Genomic DNA, 25,118 nt, shown 5'->3' with positions numbered 1-25,118 from the left:
CTCCTGCTCTTAGTTCGTATATTCGTATGTATCAGCATGCACATTCACAGTGGAAGCATTCCTTTGATTAAATCTATCATCTGCAGCCACATAGCACTTACATATAACCTAAACTGATATTTGGATGTAATGCTCAAAATAGAATGTGCAAGTTGGAAAAAACAGTTTATCATCATCAATTAAGACCCAGCTATTTAGTTTGAAAGATTCATTGCAGATTTGCACATCCTAATCAGCAAAAGCATTTAAAATAAATGATTTTTATGCAATTTGCTGCTTGAACACACTTTATACCGTAATCTTGCAATTTTACAAACATAGCTAAAAATACATAGGTAGAACAGCATTAGCACTCCTAACAGCAAATTCTCAAGCTCGTAGAAGTACAAAATTGATGTCAAATGTAAGAAGTAAGTTGCTTGTCTGTGTTGTCATCGGGGAATGCCGAGAGCAACAGCACAATCTTCAGAGAAAATCACATGAGTAAAGTCCAGATAAAAATGTAACAGTAGGCACTTCACTACATTACAAAAAGAGTAAATGTCACGAAACAAACAAAAAAATTCCCATCCCCACATATATCCTTCAGAGGAAGGTTTTGGAATCAGACACCAGTCCGAATTTAATGACAGGAAAAATGCATAACAATGATAAAATATTAGTGGTGCAGTTTGTCAAAGGTTCAACTCAAAGCTGCACATCATTCAAACTCATAACTTTTTATTTTGAGAAGTTCAGATGCGCTGTTTCACAAATAATTCAATTTCACCCAGGGAAATAGGAAAAAAATAGCAAATGCCCCAGTTTCAGACAGATCATTGGTCCATACTGGTGTCTGATTCCAAAACCTTCCTATCCACAGATTTCCTTGGTGCATTTCTAATAACCCTGAATTACATTTGTTGACAAGAACCTGTCTAGTTCCTTCTTGAAACCCATTAAGGTTTCTTGTTCCACCACCACATACTTATCAAACTTTTAGTAAAAAAAAGTTCCTTGTATTACCTATTTTCTTTTGTGGTCCTTAATTTGGAAATATGACCCATTGTGCTCAAATTCTGTACACGGCATAAAAGCATAGTTGGATCCAATTTGTGCAAATCTTTTATAATTTTAAATAGCTACTTACCAAATTTGATGAAAACGTAATAGATTTGTTTAAATTAGCAAAGCAACATATCAGGGTTTACAGAAGTATAAACAGAACGTGTGCATGATATCCAGTATGTCCATTTCTAAACAGAACCCAAATTCTGATTATACAGAGTTTACTTAAAAAAGTTATTATTTAACTACAAAATAATCAACCACTTTTGTGAAAGAGCTAGGTGAAGGTCTACGGCCTTCCAACACAGGATATCACCAAGGCTAAAGCATAATAATCAAAAAACATCAGGGAGCAGAAATTAGCTAATCCATGCTTAGATGTTAAAAGTTTTGAATTAATGGAAAATAATGGGTTAACAGATGGAGATAGTGCAAGAAGTTTGATTGTAACAAAGCAAGTATTCAGGAAGAAAGACCACGTAGGATGGCAAGTTTGCATTTTATGGGGAACAAGAGAAGTTCAGAGAATCATAGGTCACACTAACATTGGTAGAGACAAGAAAGGTTGCAAGAATGAGAGAAAGTTGTAGGTTAGAGAAGGATTGCCCATTAGGTGACCAGCTTTATCTTATATTCCCCCAAGAGTACAAGAGAGATGTCAGAATAGTCTCCCAAGATTGGAAACTGGTGCTGAACACTTGGACAAACTTGGGCTTCTCAGTGAATTAAGAGCACAACAGGGCTACAACATTTTCCCCTTCAGAAAATAAAAATACAGGGTGAAAGCACATTATTAAGTAGCCACAATTATCACTACAGATGTAAAACATCTGAACTAAGGTCATATATGCTCCTCAAACAATAAGATGCAGTGCAATTTCAGTGTTAAGGACACTTCATTTTAACAGCCTCCATTTTGTGCCATGAGGATCATGCTTTCCAACTCTTCATAAATTTTTACAATAACATTGCACATTGTACTTTAATATACAGAGTTTGCTACAGTAGTATGTTGTTTTACTGAAGCAACCATTTTTAAAACAGTCTTTGTTTCTGTGCTACTAAACACTGACACATTAGTTACAAACATGTTTCCAGTCCAGATAACTGAGGTTCCACTGTACTAACATTTGAAATGGAAAACAAACTGATGAGGGCTCACGATGGCAAAATTAAAAAAGAATCCCAGGGAGAAGTTGCATTTTTACAACACTTTCTCATAGCTTTGCAATTATGTACACATTCAATCTAATACTTTTCAGTTTGGTCTTTTCTTCACATTACAAATGTATTTTTTTGTGTTGGGTGCAGAAAAAATGGGGTGCAACTGACTTGAGAGTCAGAGAAGAGTATTTTAACCCATATACACACATTCATGCAATCAACATAGATTAGGAAAACAAATATGGGATTTTCTGCTTTAATACTACACCAGTTGGTGTTTTTAAATCACTGAGTCATGGGAGGAAGAAGTTTTATTTTTCTTTAAGAAAATCATACTTGCCATTTCAGAACAGCATCTTAATCTAAATCAATTAAGTTCAAGATGTGCAATAAAAATGAATCTGCCATGTGCTTTTCCCTCTCGTGTCTACGCAAGGCTAACATCCAGGAATATATCGTAAAGATTCTATTTGAACAGAAAGAATGATAATGGCGCCACCTTTACCAATGCAAAGAACAATCTGTATATCTCTACTGCACGGTGTATTATTATGTACTTGACTAGACTTACATAGGATATCTCAATTAGACATAAAACAGCCATGTGCTTGCACAGTTGAAATTTTTTCATCTCCAGGTTAATTACAGCAACTGAGGATACATCTTTCCCCTCTACTGCAAAATGGCAGATAAGAAGAACTCTTAATTCTTATGTTTGCCAAAGAAAAAGTTGATTTTAGCATTTAACCTTAATCTCCATAGAATTTTTTCTAATAAAAACCTCTGGTGACACCAGTTATCATGAGTTCAAAGGGTGCATATCCTACTTAACAATATTTTCACTGTTCAAAATAAATCTATGAATAGTTAAAGACTTGTGTTTATTTAGGCTTGTTTTGCAATCATGAAGCCTCTACCCACAAACTGATTTTAAGTTTATTATGGTATGTAAAGGTGGACTTTATATGACCAGGAGCTAAAACAATTATTTTCTACTTAAAGGTATAACGCCCATCCAAACCCATTTTTACAATACATCACTCTTTATCGTTCAATTCTCAACATTAGGATTTGTACTGAGGCTGAAATAAACTGTAACTATAGTGCAGCTTAAGATCACAATCAGACTGATTCCTGGGATGGCGGGATTGTCGTATGAGGAGAGATTGAGTAGACTAGGCCTGTATTCTCTAGGGTTTGGAAGAATGAGAGGGGATCTCATTGAAACATACAAAATTCTTACAGGGCTCGACAGGGTAGATGCAAGGAGGATGTTTCCCCTGGCTGGGGATTGTAGAACCAGGGGTCACAGTCTTAGAATAAGGGGTAGGCCATTTAGAACTGAGGTGAGGGATAATTTCTTCACTCAGAGGGTGGTGAATCTTTGGAATTCTCTTCCCCAGAGGGCTGTGGAGGCTCAGTCATTGAGTACATTCAAAACAGAGATCGATAGATTTCTAGATATTAAAAGCATCAATGGATATGGGGATAGAGCAGGAAAATGGCGTTGAGGTAGAAGATCAGCCATGATCTTATTGAATGGCAGAGCAGGTCCGAGGGGCCGGATGGCCTATTCCTGCTCCTATTTCTTATGTTTTTTTTATATAAGTAATCATGGTGGCAGATATCAGGAGTAACACACAATAATGCTATCTAATGTACTTCCCTGTTTTCAGTATCAGCAATACAGTTTTGATTTTAAAGTCTGGGTGGGTGGGGGTGGGAGCAAAAAAGGGTTGAAAGATCATTTGTAATGTTCCTAGTGTTTGATATCACCAAACTAAAGAACAAAACCTTAAAATAAACTGTCTAAGCGCTACCATGATGACTTGTGGATAGATGTATTGCCGGGTGCAGAACTGGGCCATAGTGACAAGGAAAATTCCAGGTTTAATCCCGTCTATGCCAAGTGAGCTAATCTCAGTCTGTGAGCCTCAGCACCACAAGATATGGAAATGAGGAAAGAAATCAGACAGAGTTCACCTCCTGATCACTATTCCATGACTGCTGCTGGAAGGTATGCACATATAGAAGTCAGGTAAGGGCCAAATGGCCTGCTTCTGTGCCATAAATTTCTATGATTCTAGGTAAGGATAGAATTGAGTTGGGTTATTCAGCCTCCTTGACTAAATAGCTTACCAATGCTTATTATCTAAGTTCACACTTAGTTGAAAGACAGGAAACTGGAGAAAAAGTCATCACTGGCTCATTTAGGATTTGGTACCCTATAGTCAGCATTGCACATTGACCAATACACAGGGTGCTGCTCTGCTGCTGCAACTACTACAATTCAATAATCAGTTTCATGGTGGTATAGTTTACCCATTCCTGGTTACAATGTATTCAGGAGGGATAGAGAAGGGAAAAAGGGAGGGGAATGGCATTGTTGATCAAAGATACTGTTAAGCCCTGGAAAGCGATTATGTGCTAGAAGGTTCAAAGACAGAATCTATTTGTTTAGAGTTAAAGAGCAGAAGAGGAGCTGTTACTCTGCTGGATGTATACTGTAGACCACCAAATAGTGTGAAGGAGATGGAGGAGCAAATCTACAAGCAAATTTCAGAAAGATGTTAAAACAACAGTGGCGATAATGGGGGTTTTCAATTATCCTAATATAGATTGGGGGAAAATGTGTAAAGGGCAAGGAGGGGGAGGAATTCTTGAATTGTGTATAGGAGAATTTTCTTGATCAGTTTCCAGGCCAACGAGGAACGAAGCAGTGCTCGATCTAGTTCTGGGGAATGAAGTGGGACAAGTGGAGCATGTATCAGTGGGAGAGCATCTGGGAAACAGTGATCATAATATCAATAGGTTTAGATTAGATATGAAAAGAGACAAGGAACGATCAAAGGTTAAGATACTCTATTGGAAGAGGATTAATTTCAGTGAATTGAAAAGGGACCTGGCCCAGGTAGACTGGAAATAAAGCTTGTCAGGTAAAATAGTAAATGAGCAATGGGAGGCCTTCAAGGAGATAGTTTGGGTACAGACTAAACACATTCCCCTCAGGGGGAAAGGAAGGGCATTCAAAGCTGGAGCTCCCTGAATGACTAAAGATATTAAGATTAAAATGAAATAGAAAAAGGGGGCTTATGATAAAAGTCAGGTTCCTAATACAGTAGAGAATCAAGCAAAATACAGAAATTGCAGAGGAGAACTGAAAAAGGAAGTAAAAGGGGCAAAAAAAGTGTATAAGAATAGATTAGCGGGTAACGTAAAAGTGAACATTAAAGTCTCTTATAAACATATAAAGACTGAAAGGCTAGTCAAAGGAAGGGTGGCCCTGATTAGGGACGAAAAGGCAAATCTGCTTGTGAAGGCAGACATGATGTGGAGATGCCGGTGATGGACTGGGGTTGACAATTGTAAACAATTTTACAACACCAAGTTATAGTCCAGCAATTTTATTTTAAATTCACAAGCTGTGAATTTTCCACATCGTTCACCTGAGGAAGGAGGTAGCCTCCGAAAGCTTGTGAATTTAAAATAAAATTGCTGGACTATAACTTGGTGTTGTAAAATTGTTTACAATTGTGAAGGCAGAGGCATCACTGAGCTATTAATGAGTACCTTGTATCTGTCTTCACAAAAGAAAAGGATTCTGCCATTATCACAGTAAAGGAGGAGAGGGTAAGAGAAATTGGATAAGATAACAATAGATAAAAAGGAGGTAGTGTTCAAAGTAGAAAAGTCTGGATGGGATTCATCCTAGGTTGAGGGAAGTAAGGGTGAAAATAGCAGAGATTCTGGCCACAATCTTTCAATCCTCCTTGGATATGGGAGTGGTGCCAGAGGACTGGAGGGTTGCAAATGTTATACCCCTATTCAAACATGGGGAGAGGGATAAACCCGGTAACTACAGGCCAGTCAGCCTAACATCGGTGGTGGAGAAAATTCCAGAGACCATAAACCGAGATAAATTTAATTTTCACTTGGAAAAACATGGGTTAATAAATGATAATCAACTCGAATTTGTCAAAGGCAAATCGTGTTTGACAAACTTAATTGAAATAATGGAGAGAGTTGATGAAGGTAGAACAGTTGATGTTGTGTATATGGACTTTCAAAAGGTGTTTGATAAAGTGTCACATAATAGATTTGTAAGCAAAATTGAAGCCCATGGGATTAAGAGGACTGCGGCATCATGGATACGAAATTGGCTAAGAAACAGAAAGCAGAGAGTAGTGGCGAACAGATGGTTTTCAGACAGGAGCTAAGTATACAGTGGTGTCCCCCAGGGGTCGGTATTAGAACCACTGCTCTTTTTGATATAAATTAATGACCTGGACTTGGGGGCACAATTTCAAAGTTTTCAGATGACACAAAACTTGGAAATGTAGTAAACGGTGGAGTACAGTAGCAAACTTCAGGAGGATATAGACAGACTGGTGAAATGGTCAGACACATGGCAAGTGAAATTTAATGCAGAGAAGTGTGAAGTGATGCATTTTGGGACACAGAATGCTAGTGGCAGTATAAACTGAATGGTACAATTTTAAAAGGGGTGCAGGAACTGCGATTCCTGGGGGTTCACATACACAAATCTTTGAAGGTAGCAGGAGAAGTTGATAAAGCTGTTAAAAAAGCATACAGGGTCCTTGGCTTATAAATAGGAACATAGGAACAGGAGTAGGCCATTCAGCCCCTTGTGCCTGTTCCGCCATTTGATAAGATCATGGCTGATCTGTGATCTAACTCCATATACCTGCCTTTGGCCCATATCCCTTAATACCTTTGGTTGCCAAAAAGCTGCCTATCTCAGATTTAAATTTAGCAATTGAGCTAGTATCAATTGCCATTTGCGGAAGAGAGTTCCAAACTTCTACCACCCTTTGTGTGTAGAAATGTTTTCTGATCTCGCTCCTGAAAGGTCTGGCTCTGATTTTTAGACTGTGCCCCCGACTCCTAAAATCCCCAACCAGCAGAAATAGTTTCTCTCTATCCACCCTATCTGTTCCCCTTAAAATCTTATAAACTTCGATCAGATCACCCCTTAACCTTCGAAACTCTAGAGAATACAACCCCAATTTCTGTAATATCTGCTCGTAACTTAACCCTTGAAGTCCGGGTATCATTCTAGTAAACCTACGCTGCACTCCCTCCAAGGCCAATATGTCCTTCCGAAGGTGCGGTGCCCAGAACTGCTCACAGTACTCCAGGTGCGGTCTAACCAGGGTTTTGTATAGCTGCAGCATAACTTCTGCCCCCTTGTACTCTAGTCCTCTAGATATAAAGGCCAGCATTCCATTAGCCTTCTTGATTATTTTCTGCACCTGTTCATGACACTTCAATGATCTATGCACCTGAACCCTTAAGTCCCTTTGGACATCCACTGTTTTTAACTTTTTACCATTTAGAAAGTACCCTGTTCTATCCTTGTTTGATCCAAAGTGGATGACCTCACATTTGCCTACATTGAATTCCATTTCCCACAGTTTTGCCCATTCACCTAATCTATCAATATCGCTTTGTAATTTTATGTTTTCATCCACACTGCTTACAATGCCACCAATCTTTGTGTCATCGGCAAACTTAGATATGAGACTTTCTATGCCTTCATCTAAGTCGTTAATAAATATTGTGAATAATTGAGGCCCCAAGACAGATCCCTGCGGGACTCCACTAGTCACATCCTGCCAATTTGAGTACCTTCCCATTATCCCTACTCTCTGTCGCCTTTCGCTCAGCCAACTTCCTAACCAAGTCCGTACTTTTCCCTCGATTCCATGGGCTTCTATCTTAGCTAACAGTCTCTTATGTGGGACCTTATCAAATGCCTTCTGGAAGTCCATATAAATAACATCCATTGACATTCCCCTGTCCACTACTTTAGTCACCTCTTCAAAAAATTCCATCAGGTTTGTCAGGCACGACCTACCTTTCACAAATCCATGCTGGCTCTCTCTGATTAACTGAAAATTCTCGAGGTGTTCAGTCACCCAATCCATAATTATAGACACCAGCATTTTCCCCACAACAGATGTTAGGCTAACTGGTCTATAATTCCCTGGTTTCCCTCTCTCTCCTTTCTTAAAAAGCGGAGTGACATGTGCAATTTTCCAATCTGGAGGGACAGTTCCTGAATCTAGAGAACTTTGAAAGATTATAGTTAGGGCATCTGCAATGTGCTCACCTACTTCCTTTAAAACCCTGGGATGGAAACCATCTGGTCCTGGGGATTTGTCACTCTTTAGTGCTATTATTTTCTTCATTACTGTTGCTGTACTTATGTTAATTTTATCGAGTCCCTGTCCCTGATTCAATATAAGTTTTCTTCGGATTTCCAGCATGCTATCCTCTTTTTCTACTGTAAATACTGACGCAAAGTAATTGTTCAACATGTCCGCCATTTCCCCATTGTCAATGACAATATCCCCACTTTCAGTTTTTAAGGGGCCAACACTGCTCCTGACCACCCTCTTTTTCCTAATATAACTATAAAAGTTCTTCATATTGGTTTTGATATCCCTTGCGAGTTTCTTTTCATACTCTCTTTTTGTAGCCTTTACTATCTGTTTTGTGACCCTTTGTTGATCTTTGTATCTTTCCCATTCGCCAGGATCTGTGCCATATTTTGCCTTTTTGTATGCCCTTTCCTTATGTCTTATACTGTCCCTTACCTCTTTACGTGCCAAAAAAAACAGCCATGGACAAGTAGAGTTCTTGCCTCTCAGGGGTATAAACCGATTCTGTATTACGTTAAATGTTTCTTTAAACATTTCCCACTGATCATCAGCCGTTTTACCCATTAACAGATTTGCCCAGTTTACTGTGGATAGTCTCTGTCTCATCCCATTGAAGTCGGCCTTGCCCAAGTCTAGAATCTTAGCAGCTGATTCACTTTTTTCCCTTTCAAACACTACATTGAACTCGATCATGTTATGATCACTATTGGATAGATGTTCACGCAGTGTTAAGCCGTTAACTAAATCTGGTTCAATACTCATTACGAAGTCTAGTATGGCTTGCCCCCTAGTTGCCGCTAGGACATACTGCTGCAGAAAACTATCCCGGACACACTCAAGAAATTCATTACCTTTCTGACAATTGCTAGTCTGCTTTTCCCAATCTATGTGAAGGTTAAAGTCCCCCTTTAAGATCACTATGCCTTTCTTACACGCTTGTCTAATCTCTGCATTTATACAATCTAGCACTAGAGGCATAGAGTAAAAAAGCAAGGAATTTGCTAAACCTTTATAAATCACCCGGTAAGGCCTCAGCTGGAGTATTGTGCCCAATTCTTTAGGAAGGATGTCAAGGCCTTAGAGTGGGTGCAAAGGAGATTCACCAAAATGGTACCAGGGATGAGTGACTTCACTTATGTGGAGAGACTGGAGAAGCTGGAATTGTTCTCCTTAGAGCAGAGAACGATAAGGGGAGATTTAATAAAGGTGTTCAAAATTATGAGGGATTTTGATCAGGAGAAACCGTTTCCACTGGTGGGTGGGTCAGTAACCAGAGAACACAGATGTAAGATAATTGGCAAAAGAACCAGAGGAGATGAGGAGAAATCTTTTTATGCAACGAATTGTTATGATCTGTAATGCACTGCCTGAAAGGGTGGTGGAAGCAGATTCAATAATAACTTTCAAATTGAAACTGGATATATACTTGAAAAGGAAAAATGTGTAGGGGTATGGGGAAACAGCAGGGAAGTGGGACTAATTGGATAGCTCTTTCAAAGAGCCGGTACAGGCATGATGGGCCGAATGGCCTCCTTCTGTGCTGTAAGATTCCATTAGCAAGAAACAGCACAAGAGGAAGAAAAAGTAAAAGGGCAAACAAAGCAAGTATCGCATATGGCACATGAGTACTTTTATCATTACGCAATATTGAATTATTATTGACAATGCTGAAAAAAATATATACTTTTCCACTTATTTGTAATTTGTGGGCAAAACCCTGCATTACAAATTAACTAAAACATCCCAAACATTATCCTACAACTCTAGACGTCAGGAAGTTAGACACAAAAGCAGAGAACCTCTACAGAAGCTGAGTGGAAAAAACTCGCACAATTGTACGTATTATACTCGTGGGACCATGTCACATGTTTTGCATACACCAGACATCAGGATGCGTTCTTTAAAAGTTTGCAGATTATTTGGTGGAATACAAAGGGGAGGAAGCTATGCTTCAGCTGTACAAAGCCTTGGTCAGATCCCATCTGGAGTATTGAGATCAGTTTTGGGCACCACACCTCAGAAAGGATACATTGGCCATGGAGGAAGTACAGTGCAGATTCACCAGAATTATACTAAAATTATGAGGACAGGTTGCGTAAACTTGGCTTGTATTCTCTTGAGTTTATACGGTTGAGAGGTGATCTAATTGAGGTGTTTAAAATAATAAAATCAAGTACTGAGGACAAATGTTTTCTATTTAGAATCATTCTCGAACAGAATGAAGCCATATATGTCCCAATGGTTAAAAGCAGGTAACATGGTAAAACAAAACCATTGTGATTGACGAGGAATGCACAGAGGCAAATTCGATCGAAACAGAAGGCATTCTACATACTTACGGCATTTAAGAACATAAGAAACAGGAGCAGGAGTAGGCCAATCAGCTCCTCAAGCTTTCTCCGCCATTCAATGAGATCATGGCTGATCTTCTACCTCAACTCCACTTTCTTGCCCTATCCCCATATCCCTCGTTTCCCTGAGTGTCCAAATATCCATCGATCGCAGTCTTGAATATACTCGAGCATCCACAGCCCTCGGGTAGAGAATTCCAAAGATTCACAACCCTCTGAGTGAAGAAATTATTCCTCATCTCGGTCCTAAATGGCCGACCCCTTATCTTGAGACTATGACCCCTAGTTCTAGACTCTCCACCCAGGGGAAACAACCTCTCAGCATCTACCCTGTCAAGCCCTCTCAGAATTTTATATGTTTCAATGAGATCACCTCTCATTCTTCTAAACTCCAGAGAATATAGGCCCATTCTACTCAATCTTTTCTCATAGGACAACCCTCTCATCCTAGGAATCAACCCAGTGAACCTTCGTTGCACCCCCTCTAAGGCAATCAGATCCTTCCTTAGGTAAGGAGACCAAAACTGTCTCACCAGAGCCCTATATAATTGCAGCAAGACCTCCTTACTCTTAAAAATTAACTTTATCACTTAATAAACACACACACACACACACAAAAAAAAAAATCAATAGTCTCAACTCAGGGTAAAACCTCCCCCATTAGCAGACAGCACCACATCCGCTCACTCCATTGTACTCCAGGGTCTGGCACAATGACTTAAGGCATGACGTGAAGAACACATACACAGCAGATCAAAGGCATGCACCTGCTGAGGACTCCATCCTTACTCGGTCTGTGGTGTCACTTCCAGCTGTTCTGCATTCTCCTGAACTTCTCTACTTATTGCCTGTTTTGGCCGCTTACAATAAAGGCTAACATACCATTTGCCTTCCTAATTGCTTGCTGTACCTGCATATTAAATTTCTGTGATTCATGTACGAGGACACCCAGATCTCTCTGACTACCAACATTTCTTACTCTCTCACCTTTTAAAAAATATTCTGCTTTTCTATTCTTCCTACCAATGTGGATAATTTCACATTTCCCCACATTATACTCCATCTGCCACCTTCTCGCCCATTCACTTAACCTGCCTATATCTCTTTGCAACCTCTTTGCATCTTCCTCACTTTTTTTTCCCCACCTAGCTTTGCATAGTCAGCAAACTTGGATATATTACACTCGGTCCCCTCATCTAAATCATTAATATAGATTGTAAATAGCTGAGGCCCAAGCACTGATACCAGCAGTACCCCACTAGTTAACCCGAAAATGACCCTTTTATTCCTACTCTCTTCTGTCTGTTAACCAATTCTCAATCCACACTAATATATTCCCATGAGCCCTAATCTTGTGTAATCACCTCTTGCGTGGCACCTTATTGAATGCCTTTTGAAAATCCAAATATACTACATCCACTGGTTCCCTCTTATCTACCATATAACTTGCAGGAGAGCAGGGAAAAGTATCACATGCAATTAAGGAAGACAAAAACAGCCATAAGTTTAGCGAAGAGATCTCTGGAAAAGAAGATGGTGCGTAATTGTGACAGTAATAGCAAAAGCTTTTTAGCTATGTCAGTAGTTAGAAGACCATAAAGGACTTTGTAGGGCAGATTCAAACTGATTCTCTGGTTATGGCAGAGTTGCTAAATGACTATTTTGCATCAGCCTGTACTTCTGTAGACGCTGCTTTTGTTCCAGATGAGGGGTGCTTAGTATTGAACAACATTATTAATGTTAAAATAGATAGTAATGTCACCTTGGATAGGTTAGAAATGCTCAAAATAGATAGGGCTCCAGGTCCGGATAATATTCATCCAAGGGTGATTAAAGAGACAGGACAGGTGCTCAGGTGAGCCCCTTGCTCGTATCTTTAATAGAGCAACAGAGTCAGGGATAGTTCCCTTAGACTGGAAGCCAGCTCATGTAGTTCCTATTTTCAAAAAAGGTGTCGAATCAGAGCCAGAGCCCATCAGCCTGACATCCAATATCGGGATAATGCTAGAAGGGATCGTAAGAGGTGCCCTTTATGTTCACTGGGAAAGGGAAGGGGCCATTAGAAATTCACAACACAGCTTCCGAAAAAATAGCTTGTGGCTTACAAATTTGATAAGAGTTTTTTGAGGAAGTCACGAGAGTAGTGGATGAGGGTAATCCGGTAGACATTGTCTACCTGGACTTTCAGAAAGCCTTCGGTAAGGTATCTTGCACTAGGTTACTTCACAAGATAGAATATTGTGGTATTAGTAGAAATTTGACAAGCTGGATTAGGAATTGAATCCAATCCCGCAGCCAAAAAGTTGTAGTTAACATGTGTTTCAGCTTGGAGACATGTTACCAATGGTGTCCCCTAGGGATCAGTCCTAGGCCCGCTATGCTTCATGGTCTTTATTAATGACCTGGACAGCGGTGTTGGGAGTATGGTAAGTGAGTATGCAGATGACACCAAAATCTGTGCAAGGGTTAAGAAGGTAAAGGAGTGTAATTAAATCCAAAAAGGTTTAGATGTTCTAGGGGAGTGGGCCACACATTGGTAAATGGCATTTAATTTAGATAAATGTACTGTCATGCATGTTGGTAGGGCCAAAGCAGAATACACGTATCATTTGCAGGGAACAATATTGTAAGAGGTTGAGCGACAAAAAGATCTTGGTGTTATTGTGCAGAGATCACACTAAAGATTCATGATCAATGGAGAGAAACTGAAGCTAACGAGGTATTGGGTTGTATTAATAGAACCACTCAGTATAAAACAAAGGACACCATTGACACTGTACAGGTCACTGGTCAGACCGCATCTGTGACCAGTTTTGGTCCCCCCTACATAGTGGGTGATATTGTGGCCTTGGAAAAGGACTAGAGGAGAGCTACAAGAATGATACCTAGCTTAAAGAACCTCAGCTACTCAGATGGGCTCAAGGGCCTTGGTCTATTTAGTTTAGAGCAGCATAGACTTAAAGGTGGCCTAATAGAGGTCTGTAAAATAATTAAAAGGTTGGATAGGGCCCCTATTAATAGATTATTCCAGTTTAACAGATTGGGGAGGACCAGGGGACATGAGTTTAAACTATGGAAGAATAGGAATAGACTGGATGTTAGGCGGTTCTTCTTTTCCCAGAGAATTGTGAGACTCTGGAATACATTGCCGGCTGTAGTGGGTGCTGACTCTCTGCATGCCTACAATGCATGTATGTAAATACACGAAGCGTAATAAACAAGATTAGTGAGCTGCAGGCGTAATTAGCCACAAGAATATGATAACGGAGACCTGGCTCAAAAAAGGGCAGGATTGGGTACTAAATATTCCTGGATACAAGGTGTTCAGGAAAGATAGGGAAGAAAAAGGATGGGGGTGGCAGTACTGATTAAGGAGAATATTGCAGTGCTGGAGAGAGCGGATGTCCTGGAGGGACACCCTCAGGAGAACTTTCTTGACCAGTACACTTCTGGCCCAACGAGGAAGGAGGCACTGCTGGATCTGGTCCTGGGAAATGAGCTGAGCCAAGTGGAGCAAGTGTCAGTGGGGGATCATTTAGGGGACAGTGATCACAGCATCATAAGGTTTAGATTAGCTACGGAAAAGGACCACTCTGACGTAAAAATACTCAATTGGAGGAGGGCCAATTTCAATGGGATGAGAACAGATCTGGCCCGGGTAAATTAGAATTGAAGATTGGCAGGCAAAATTGTAATTGAACAATGGGCGGCCTTTAAAGGGTAGATGGTTCGGGTACAGTCTAGATATATTCCCACAAGGAAGAAAGGTAAGGCAAGTAAAGCCAGAGCTCCCTGGATGACAAAAGAGGTAGGGAGTAAGATGAAGCAGAAAAAAGGGGCATATGAAAGATGTCAGGTTGATAATACAAGTGAGGACCAGGCTGAATGCAGAAAGTTCAGAGGGGAGGTGAAAAAGGAAATAAGAGGAGCAAAGAGAGAGTATGAGAATAGACTGGCGGCTAACATAAAAGGGATTCCAAAAGTATTCGATAGGCATGTAAACAGTAAATGGGTAGTAAGAAGAGGGGTGGGACCAAAAAGGAGATCTACGCTTGGAGGCAGAGGGCATGGATGAGGTACTAAATGAGTACTTTGCATGTGTCTTTACCTAGGAAGAAGATGCTGCCAAGGTCATAGTAAGTGAAGAGGTAGTGGAGATACTGGATGAGCTAAAAATTGATAAAGAGGAGATACTAGAAAGGCTACCTGTACTTAAAGTAGATAAGTCACCCGGTCTGGATGGGATGCATCCTCGGTTGATGAGAGAAGTAAGGGTGGAAATTGTGGAGGTACTGGCCATAATCTTCCAATCATCCTTATATATGGGGATGGTGCCAGAGGGCTAGAGAATTACAAATGTTACACCCTTGTTCAAAAAAGGGTGTAAGGATAAATCCAGCAACTACAGGCCAGTCAGTTTAACATTGGTAGTGGGGAAACTTTTAGAAACGATAATCCGGGACAAAATTAACAGTCACTTAGACAAGTGTGGATTAATTAAGGAAAGCCAGCACAGATTTGTTAAAGGCAAATAGTGTTTAACCAACTTGATTTTGATGAGGTAACAGAGAGGGTTGATGAGGGCAATGCGGTTGAAGTGGTGTATATGGACTTCCAAAAGATGTTTGATAAAGTGCCGCATAATAGGTTTGTCATCAAAGTTGAAGTCTATGGAATAAAGGGGGCAGTGGCAGCATGGATACGCAATTGGCTAAGTAATAGGAAACAGAGTAGTGGTGAACAGTTGTTCTGCAGGGAGGTATACAGTAGTGTTCCCCAGGGGTCGGTACTAGGACCACTGCTTTGTTTGATATATATTAATGACTTGGACTAGGGTGTACAGGGCACAATTTCCAAATTTGCAGATGACATAAAATTTGGGAGGGTAGCAAACAGTGAGGAGGATAGTGATAGACTTCAAGAGGGCATAGACAGGCTGGTGGAATGGGCGGACTTGTGGCATATGAAATTCAACGCAGGAAAGTGTGAAGTGATACATTTTGGTAGGAAGAACGAGGAGAGGCAATATAAACTAAAAGGTACAATTCTAAAAGGGATGCAGGAACAGAGAAATCTGGGGGTATATGTGCACAAATCGTTGAAGGTGGCAGGGCAAGTTGAGAAAGTAGTTAAGAAATCATATGGGATTCTGGGCTTTATAAATAGATTAAGGAATCTTACAACACCAGGTTACAGTCCAACAGTTTTATTTGAAAATCACAAGCTTTCAGAGGCTTTCTCCTTTGTCAGGTGAAGTGTGGGATTCCTTGAATGTTACCGCATTTATAGTCAGAGAACAATACCTGGTGATTACAGATAATCTTTCCAACTGCCCGTTGTCAAGGCAATCAAAGTGTTCAGACAGAGAGATGTTACATACAGGACCACCGAATATACAAACGGCCAGAACAAAAGACAGAGAGAGAGAGAGAGAGAGAAACATCCGAAAGGAAGAGAAAGAGAGAGAATGACCCGTTGTATTAAAAACAGATAACTTTTTTTCGCTGGTGGGGTTGCGTGTAGCGTGACATGAACCCATGTCACGCTACACATAACCCCACCAGCGAAAAAAAGTTATCTGTTTTTAATACAATGGGTCATTCTCTCTCTTTCTCTTCCTTTCGGATGTTTCTCTCTCTCTCTCTGTCTTTTGTTCTGGCCGTTTGTATATTCGGTAGTCCTGTATGTAACACCTCTCTGTCTGAACACTTTGATTGCCTTGACAACGGGCAGTTGGAAAGATTATCTGTAATCACCAGGTATTGTTCTCTGACTATAAATGCGGTAACATTCAAGGAATCCCACACTTCACCTGACGAAGGAGAAAGCCTCCGAAAGCTTGTGATTTTCAAATAAAACTGTTGGACTATAAGCTGGTGTTGTAAGATTCCTTACATTTGTCAACCCCAGTCCATCACCGGCATCTCCACATCATTTATAAATAGAGGCATAGAGTACAAAAGCAAAGAGGTTATGATGAACTTTTACAAAATACTGGTTCAGCCTCAACTGGAGTATTGTGTCCAGTTCTGGGCACTGCATGTTAGGAAGGATGTGAAGGCCTTAGAGAGGGTGCAGAAAAGATTTATTAGAATGATTCCAGGGATGGGGGACTTCAGTTACTTGCAAAGGATGGAGAAGTTGGGGTTGTTCTCCTTAGAGCAGAGAAGGTTGAGAGGAGATTTGATAGAGGTATTCAAAATCATGAAGGATTTGGACAGAGTAGAAAGAGAGAAACTGTTTCCATTGGCAGAGGGGGTCAAGAACCAAAGGCGACATAGGAAAAAACTTTTTTACACAGCGAGTGGTTGTGATCTGGAATGCACTGCCTGAGGGGGTGGCGGAGGCAGATTCAATCATGGCTTTCAAAAGGGAATTGGATAAGTACTTGAAGGGAAAAAATTTGCAGGGCTACGGGGATAGGGGGGTGGGGGTGGTGGGACTAACTGGATTGCTCTTGCAGAGAGCCGGCACAGACTCGATGGGCCAAATGGCCTCCTTCTGTGTTGTAACCATTCTATGATTCTAAGAGCGAGCTGGACCGGTTCTTGACTGGGGCAGAGATTGCATCATATAGAAGGCAAGTGTCTTTATAGATAACATTTGGTCCATGTGATCTCCTGGACGAGTTTCGATCGCCTGAGGGGTCGGAGAGGAATTTTAGAGTATTTTTTCCCTTAATGGCCCTGGGTTTTTTCTGTTTTTTGCCTCTACTAGGAGATTTCATGGCTACGGGGGTGGATGTGAGGGGGCAGGGAAGAAGTGTTTAGTCGTGATGGTCCGGCCATCACGGTGTGGGGCAGACTTGATGGACCAGCTGGTCTTTTCCTGCCCGTCAATTTTGTATGTTCGTAAAAAGATTTGATAGAGCAGATACAGAAAAGCTACTTTCTCTGGTGGGAGAATCCAGAACAAGGGGGTACAATCTTAAAATTAGAGCTAGGCCATTTACGAGTGAACTCAGGAAGCACCTTTTCACACAAAGGGTAGTGGATATGTGGAATTCTCTCCCCCAAAAGGCTGTGGACGTGGGTCAATTGAAAATTTCAAGAGATCGATATATTTTTATTAGGCAAGGATATCAAGGAATATGAATCAAAGGCGGGTAAATAGGATGGAGGTACAGATCAGTCATGATCTAATTAAATGGCGGAATAGGTTCAAGGGTCTGAATGGCCTATGTTCCTATGTTAATCATTTTACATTTTAAATTTAAATGTTAGAAAATAAAGAGCCAAGAAGACACCAGCAAAGAACACCAGTTAGCATAGCTTTACACGTTAATTTCAGTATGAATACGCAGAGCTCTTCTTCCCCTCGACTAAGGTGTGGAGCCAGCAGCATAACTCAATGTCGCCAGCTTACACCGATTTCAAATGGCACCCATAGTATTATGTTTTAGGAAGGAGCCATTCACATTTTATGTAAATCAGCTGTATAACTAACTCAATTACATTTTTATAATTTTCAACACGAAAAAAATTATAGCAAATTATTCATTGTAAACTACTTCAGAACAGCAGGGGAAGGTTTCCTCTGTGCACGAGGTGTAGCAGAAGCACACACATTTAAGAAGAACAGGTTTACAATTTTGTTACACCTAGGGCGTAGAGGAAATCTCTGCCCATTGTGAATACCACTATTGTTCAAGTATATATTTAAGAAACACACACAGTTGATCATATTTATAAATGATCAAAGATTATAGTTCAGATAATATAAACCTATCATGGAACAATTAGGCAAACTGCCCCACACAAACCTTTGCAAAAGCACCAAGTCATCAGGAAAACATTACAGCATAGATTTTTCTATCAGCATTATGCCATGAAAAATGGAATAATGCTGAATGGAATTGTAGGCTTATAAGTTCTCTTTTGATCACTGCATCAGTAAATGGTTGGAACAAAACAAGTTTACCAACATTGATCTTTTCTCCACTCTGTTGCCAGTGCAGATGTGAATGGAACTACTTGCCCTCCTGTCACATGATATTGATGCTTATCATACTGGTACAAGAATCTCCTGAGGTGGAACTGACTGTTGGCAGCAGACAAAACTTAGTTTAACTCTGCATCTAACCTGTGCCATACTTTACATTGGAATGTTGTATAAAAATTAGGAGATAATATAAAATTTATAAGAGGGTAGACATACAAAATGGACTCTTCCTCCATAAAAACTGCATAAAAGTAATGACTGTGTAGTTTCTTCAGTATAGTGGTATTCTTAAATTAGTACACAAGATGTCAATTAAGCCATCCAAACATCTAGCTGAAAAAAATCATGCTTACAACACTTAAAGCTACATCTACTCAAAAACAGAAATTTTAATATAAACTTTAGGAGTCACAATGTGGCAAAATGGAATTTTGCCTATTTGTTTTTTAAAACTTGTATTCTTGTAATGCTAGAATTAGTATGTATGGGGTTAACTTCCAAGACTACACACAGTATTCTTCTTGATAGAAAGAAATTAGTTTGAACTAGTCTGTCCACTAGATTTTCCTCAAGGAGCTGGTTTGTTTTGGCCCAAACAGTGGTTTGGTGAGTTAATTTGTTAATCACCTTGTTAGAGAGGAGCAGAATTTCCAATCCTAAACATCTCTTGGTGTTGTCAGTGATGGCAAATTGTCTCACAAACCTTGCTGTTTACGATGTCATCCTATTCAGTCTGCACAACAGGCCATGCAGCTATGTGGACTCCTGGTGGCCCTGGTAAAGCTCCAAAAGGCCCTGAAATCGGTGACAGTGGCTTCGATTGACAGGTATTTGAAAAGATGGCCGGTCTCTTGATTGACCAGAGCCCCCTGTGACTGACAACTCAGTGGGAAAAGACTTTATCTCACAGGCTTATAGGCCTCGATTTTAACTCCCGTTCCTCGGCGAGAATGGTGTGTGGGAGTGGGTAACATTAGGTCGAGTTAACTTAACAGCCTGAGGTCACTCCGTTCCCGCCTGGCGAAATCTTATCTTCGTCGACTTTCAAGTCAGCCGAGGCTCCAGCTACAGGCAGGTGGTGGCCTACTTCAAATGCAAAAGTCGTGGTCCGATGATGTCATCAGCACCGTGACGACATCTTAACAAAGAATTAGGGGGAGTCCCAAACTCCCTGGAGCCCAACAGCAGAACCATGGTAGGAGGCAAGGTTAAGTTTTTAACAATTATTTTTCTCAGAACTCCTTGAGGGCCAGGAGTGCTCCCCCCAAGGCCCGCAAGGAGACCTTTTGCCTCCCAAGCCCCAGCCTTCCTCCGGTCACGGTGGAATCCCCCCCACCCCACCCAATCACCACCAGACCCCTCCTCCCCCTGACTGCCAGGGATCGTTCCCATAGGTCTCCGACTGCAGCCTCCTGCCGCCAAATTCCCACTCCCGTCCATCAGGCAGGTAGTGGATCTGACCGAGTTTGGGAGGGACCCGGGTCATTCATGTAAATGAAGCCCTGCCGTTAAGATTGGCCTGCTTTGGGGCTAGTGCGCACCATTCAAGCCTCCTTTTAAAAATCGGGCCCATAGTAGCAATTCAGAGACTGAAAGCAGTCAGAGTACATGTGTAGCACACACTCAGAAGTTGCAAGGCATTTTGGTTTCAAAGTTCTGTATCAATCTGACAGATCAAGTCAGAGTATTTTGAGGTTATGATAAATAAACATGTGGCCAAAGGTCCATGTTCACAGGCGAAACAAGTTGCATCTTTATTGTCTGATATTTCAAAAAGTGTACAGTAAAATATGTCTTATTGTGTGAAACTATGTACTGTTTGTTCATCTGTTGCGAATAAAAATAACTTATTGGTTCAAGCCTACGTCTCAATTCAGTATAAGTGTTTAACCAGTCCACCATCCATTGATAAAAGAGAATTCACGTGGCAGCATGTGATCCATTCCAGTGGCTAGTGTACGGAATAAGGGTTCTGTTTTGATTCCTGGGTTATGTTATAATTTTTTCTAGATATGGGCAGAATAAGTTACACTCTGCATCATAGAGGATGTGAGGTCTGTTTGCAGGAGTGATTAGTGATGCTGAACCAGAGAAAATAAATGGTATAAAAACTGTGACACATCTATTAAATCTTTAAAAAGTAATTTGTTGCAGAAACTTTTTTAAAAACAAGTCTTTCTAAAGAAAAAGTCAACTAAACTGAGCTTTTCACAGCACAACAAAATGTATTTTCTAAAGAACAGTCAACCAAACAGATACTTTAAGTTAATAATACTATTTTAAATGAATATTATTAGTGGGGAATGCAGTGTTCTCAAATGAAAAAATAGTATACATTTCAACCATAAAATTGCTTACTCTGAGCCTGCAGCCATTTCCAAATATGAGGTCTCCGTTGTGTCAAACCCTATCGGGATCACTATGCTCATGACGTGCGCTGCTGATAAAATCGACTTCTACGGAGTCCTATACATTGGCATCCAAAACACTGGGGCATGCCAGCCACAGTGCTCATTGCAAACATCTAAGTGCATCCACAAAGCCTGTAAAATAACCACAAAAATATATTAAACTCAACAGCATTTGTATTATTATATTCTTTTAAGTTAATTTATAAACCTACACACAGATCATAAGACAATTGAATAACTTACTGCACCACCTATTCCCGCAAAACTGTTTTAAATGCATTTTATATTTAAAAAAAGGAACGGGCAGCACATTGTCCCTTTACCCTGGGGCCTTGGTTTAACTCCAGCTCAGACCAATGGGATGAAAATCTCTCTCTCAGCCCTCGGTGAAATGACTGGTCTTATTTTACGGAGTTCGCTGAGTGATGCTGTACTTAAGGGCGTCTGTGGCAATGGAATGTATCTCCATTTTGTGCACAAGTGTTGTGTTCCTGGGTCAAGTACATGGGTTGGTGCAGAGCAAAGCTATTTGTGCTCTATTCCAAAACGTGCCTCATTCAGAGACTCAACGGCATCCTGTTCTACACAACTGTGAAGTTTCCTTTTTCCATCAGTCATTATATCTTAAATAGCTTTGGCAGTTTGTTCCTATTTGACACAATTCACAACTCAAAACTGTCCACAATTCAGCACAAATTGGAAATGCCACCTAGAAAGGATGTAAAGATAACTGGTAATAAAAGGAGAAAACAATGCCTCACAATTTTGTAAGAACAGGGTGCTTGAGGTTGTGGTTATGGCACATTGTTAGAGCAGGAATGTAGCTCTGCATCTGTCCATGCTATACAGAAGGCAGACACTGTGTGTCCAAAATGGAGGTATGTTCCATTCCCACACACAATTGCTCCCCCCAACAAATTTTCCCAGGATAAAATTTAATTGCAATATATCTTGAAATAAATGATATACAGCAAAAGCATATTTTGAAATCAAAAGTGAGTACGTTATGTCCTTAAACAATACTCTTGAGGTTCTACTAATACTGAATTCAGTCCTAGAATTTTCGATATTTTGATGCAGATCTATGAAAATAGCATACCATCTTCCAAAAGTTCATACTTGACTTGTTCTTGTAGAAATTATGCTTTATAATGATGTGCTTGGCAGCATATAGGAAATCACAATCTCCTGCATTCAAATTTTGTGAAACATGGAAAAAAATGTACCCTAAAGTCTTCAAATGGCATTTATTTATCAAATTTTACACTGGTCTTTTCTACTCCCGTACATACCCATTCTAGGTCACAAACAGGAAAAACTGCTGAAACCTATCTGTTGTGGGTATCACTGAGGCCTTCTAGGGGGACACCATTTAGACCATTAGCAGTCTATCGCTACTTCGATCCAGGTGAATTTCTCTGTCTCTTCAGATTGTTTTCCGGTATTGTCAGATAGTTGGACAGGTTCAATAAAGGTAAAGTAAGTCACCAGTAGCCCCATAGTTCCTCACATAACTAACATAAATTATTCTCCAGCCATGGGGGGGGGGGGGGCAGGCAAAAGTATGGTGCACTAAGTTCTCTTTTCTCAATCTATGACAGGAAAAGGTACAGTTTACTGCCTCTCATATTGCTAGTTTATTCCTCTATAGCTAATTCATCTTCCAAGTCCTTCTTCCAGCTTCCCTATACCCTTGCTACAGACTCCATTATCATGGCTATTGAGGTCTTATAAAACATAGACACCTGGGACATGATTTTGACTCAAGCCGTGAAGGAGAGGGGGGATTTTCAGGTGCGAAACCAGGAAGGTAAGTTGGCAGGTCACGATCTTAATGAGGTCAACAAATTTTACTTCCAGGCTTTGCGCCCGGCAGCCAGCCTGATATACAGGCTGGCTGGCTGTCGGGCAGGAAGGTCTGTAGTAGCAGGCCACAGCCAAGGATCAGAGGGAGGGAGGGATCATGGGCTGGGGAGGACATCAGATGGACCGGGGAGAAGATCGCGGGCTGGGAGGTGGAGATCGAAGGGTCTGATGCCAGGACTTGAAGATCAGAGGTTGGGGAAGAGGATCAGAGGTTGGGGAAGAGTCAGAGATAGGTGGGGGGCCATCACCTGGGGGAGCCGATCAATGGGGTCCTGTCGGCCAAATAAGCTTATCAGGCTTGGAAGAAGCACTCCTGCTACTCCAGGCCCACAAGCAGTGCAATAAAGGCAATCACCTCATGGATCCGGCCCTTCCCGCCTGCTTTCACCTGACGTGCATCAGAAGCGATGGGAAACCCAAACAGGTACGGTTAAATTCATTTTAAGTTTTCCAATTCACAAAGAATTAAATACCTCAAGTATTTCAATGAGGTACAATGCACCTTTAAGTATTGGCCCACCGGCTTTAAGTGGGGGTGGGACTTCCTGGTGTCTGCTGTGCACACACATACAAACCTGCCTGGGTTAAACCCGGAAGTGGATGAGTTGGAGCCAGGATGAGGCCCTGCTCCAAAAAGCTGTTATTTTAACCTCCCACCCACCCCTAACCCACCTGTTCTTGGGGATTAAAATTACCCCGATATGGTGAATTGATGCCAGAGGAGAGAAGGCCTTCAAGTTCATTTATTGGTTTGGAATCCATTCCCGGATTTCTGGCTGAGCAAATTAAGAGTATGTCACCTGGAGATACCTATACAGAACTCCATACTTCAGGTGGTACTATGTCCATAGTTGTTGCCAATATTGCCATCCATTAGTTGGGAGCCATCTATGAACTCCTAACACCACTTTCAAACAGCATCAAAAGTAACTTTGGAGTTTCTGACAATCACAATTTACATATAAAGAAAGGAAGATAGGGAAGGAACGAATGAATGAACGAACTTGCTTTATAGCACCTTTCATGACCTCAGGACGTCCTAAAGCGCTTCACAGTCAATTAAATACTTTTGAAAGGTAGGCACTGTTGTAATGCATGCAAATCACAGCATCCAATTTGTGCACAAACAGCAATGAGATAAATAAGCAGATAATCAGTTTTACTGACACTGGTTGAAGGATAAATGTTGGCCAGGACACTGGGAGAACTCTCCTGTTCTTCTTTGAAAACGGCAATGGGATCTTTTATGTCCACCTGAGATGGCAATTTAATGTCTGATCCAAAAGACAGCACCTCCAACAGTGCAGCACTCCCTCAATACTGCACTGAAGTGTTAAGTCTCTGGAATGGGGCTTGAACTGACAGTGCTATAACTGAGCCACTACTAATACATTAAAAATGGTCATCTAGCATGCACTACCTGTCTATCACACTTCAAGTATCTCATTCATATTTCAGTATCACATCTGGCAACAAAAGGATAAAGATCCAAAAGTCAATCATTTGACACAGGAGCCAGCAGAAGTTGCTGCCACTACATTACTACCTAAAGGGGCTGTTCCTCAACTTCTGTTTACACTTTTCCCCCCACATTATACATCTTTGGTCAGTGTGCAGGGTGAGTGGATCGCAGGAACTCCTGGTGGGTCTGCTCCTATGGCCTAGCGAAATCTGCCATGCACAAGTCTAGGATTACTGGGAGGGGTCTCCCTGACTATTTGTCCTCCCAGCCTCCAATTTCTCTCACCACATGCTGCAGCATCTCCTTGCTCAGACGCAATACCCTCTTGTAACTCATCACATTATGATTGCCATCTTGTTGCATGCCCTGGGCTTCAAAAAAAGTGAAGTTGAAAGTTGAGTAAATCAATAAAGAAACATGCAAGAGGTATACAGAGAAAGTGACAGACACCTAGAGGAGCTGGAAGAAGAAAAACATACAGAAATGGGGAAAGGGGAAGAGAGAGAAAAAAGATGAAAGACAGAGACAGCCAGTTGGAGGCAGAAAGAAAGACAGACTGGGAGAGAAGCAAGGAGTGATAAGGGGAGAAGAGAAAGCGTCCAAATTCAGGGCATCATCAATTAAATTAAAATCATTAGGGATGCTAAATGTAACTCTGCAGGACATAATTTTTCACCATAATACCCAAAGA

General features: G+C 40.9%; 1 protein-coding gene across 4 annotated transcripts in view; it reads right to left on the bottom strand.

Moving 5' to 3' along the window:
- kmt2e (lysine (K)-specific methyltransferase 2E) overlaps positions 1–25,118 on the bottom strand; it is a 127,196-nt gene that overhangs the window by 84,748 nt on the left and 17,330 nt on the right. For all 4 annotated transcript variants that reach the window (XM_068005009.1, XM_068005012.1, XM_068005010.1 and 1 more), the window contains exon 2: positions 21,047–21,231. In XM_068005009.1, coding sequence (XP_067861110.1) covers positions 21,047–21,117 — 71 coding nt within the window. In that variant the 5' untranslated portion in view covers positions 21,118–21,231. The remainder of the gene's footprint in view (positions 1–21,046; positions 21,232–25,118) is intronic.

Source organism: Heptranchias perlo, chromosome 24, assembly GCF_035084215.1.
Source record: "Heptranchias perlo isolate sHepPer1 chromosome 24, sHepPer1.hap1, whole genome shotgun sequence".
Lineage (NCBI taxonomy): Eukaryota > Metazoa > Chordata > Chondrichthyes > Hexanchiformes > Hexanchidae > Heptranchias > Heptranchias perlo.
This window is presented reverse-complemented; position numbering and strand designations above follow the sequence as displayed.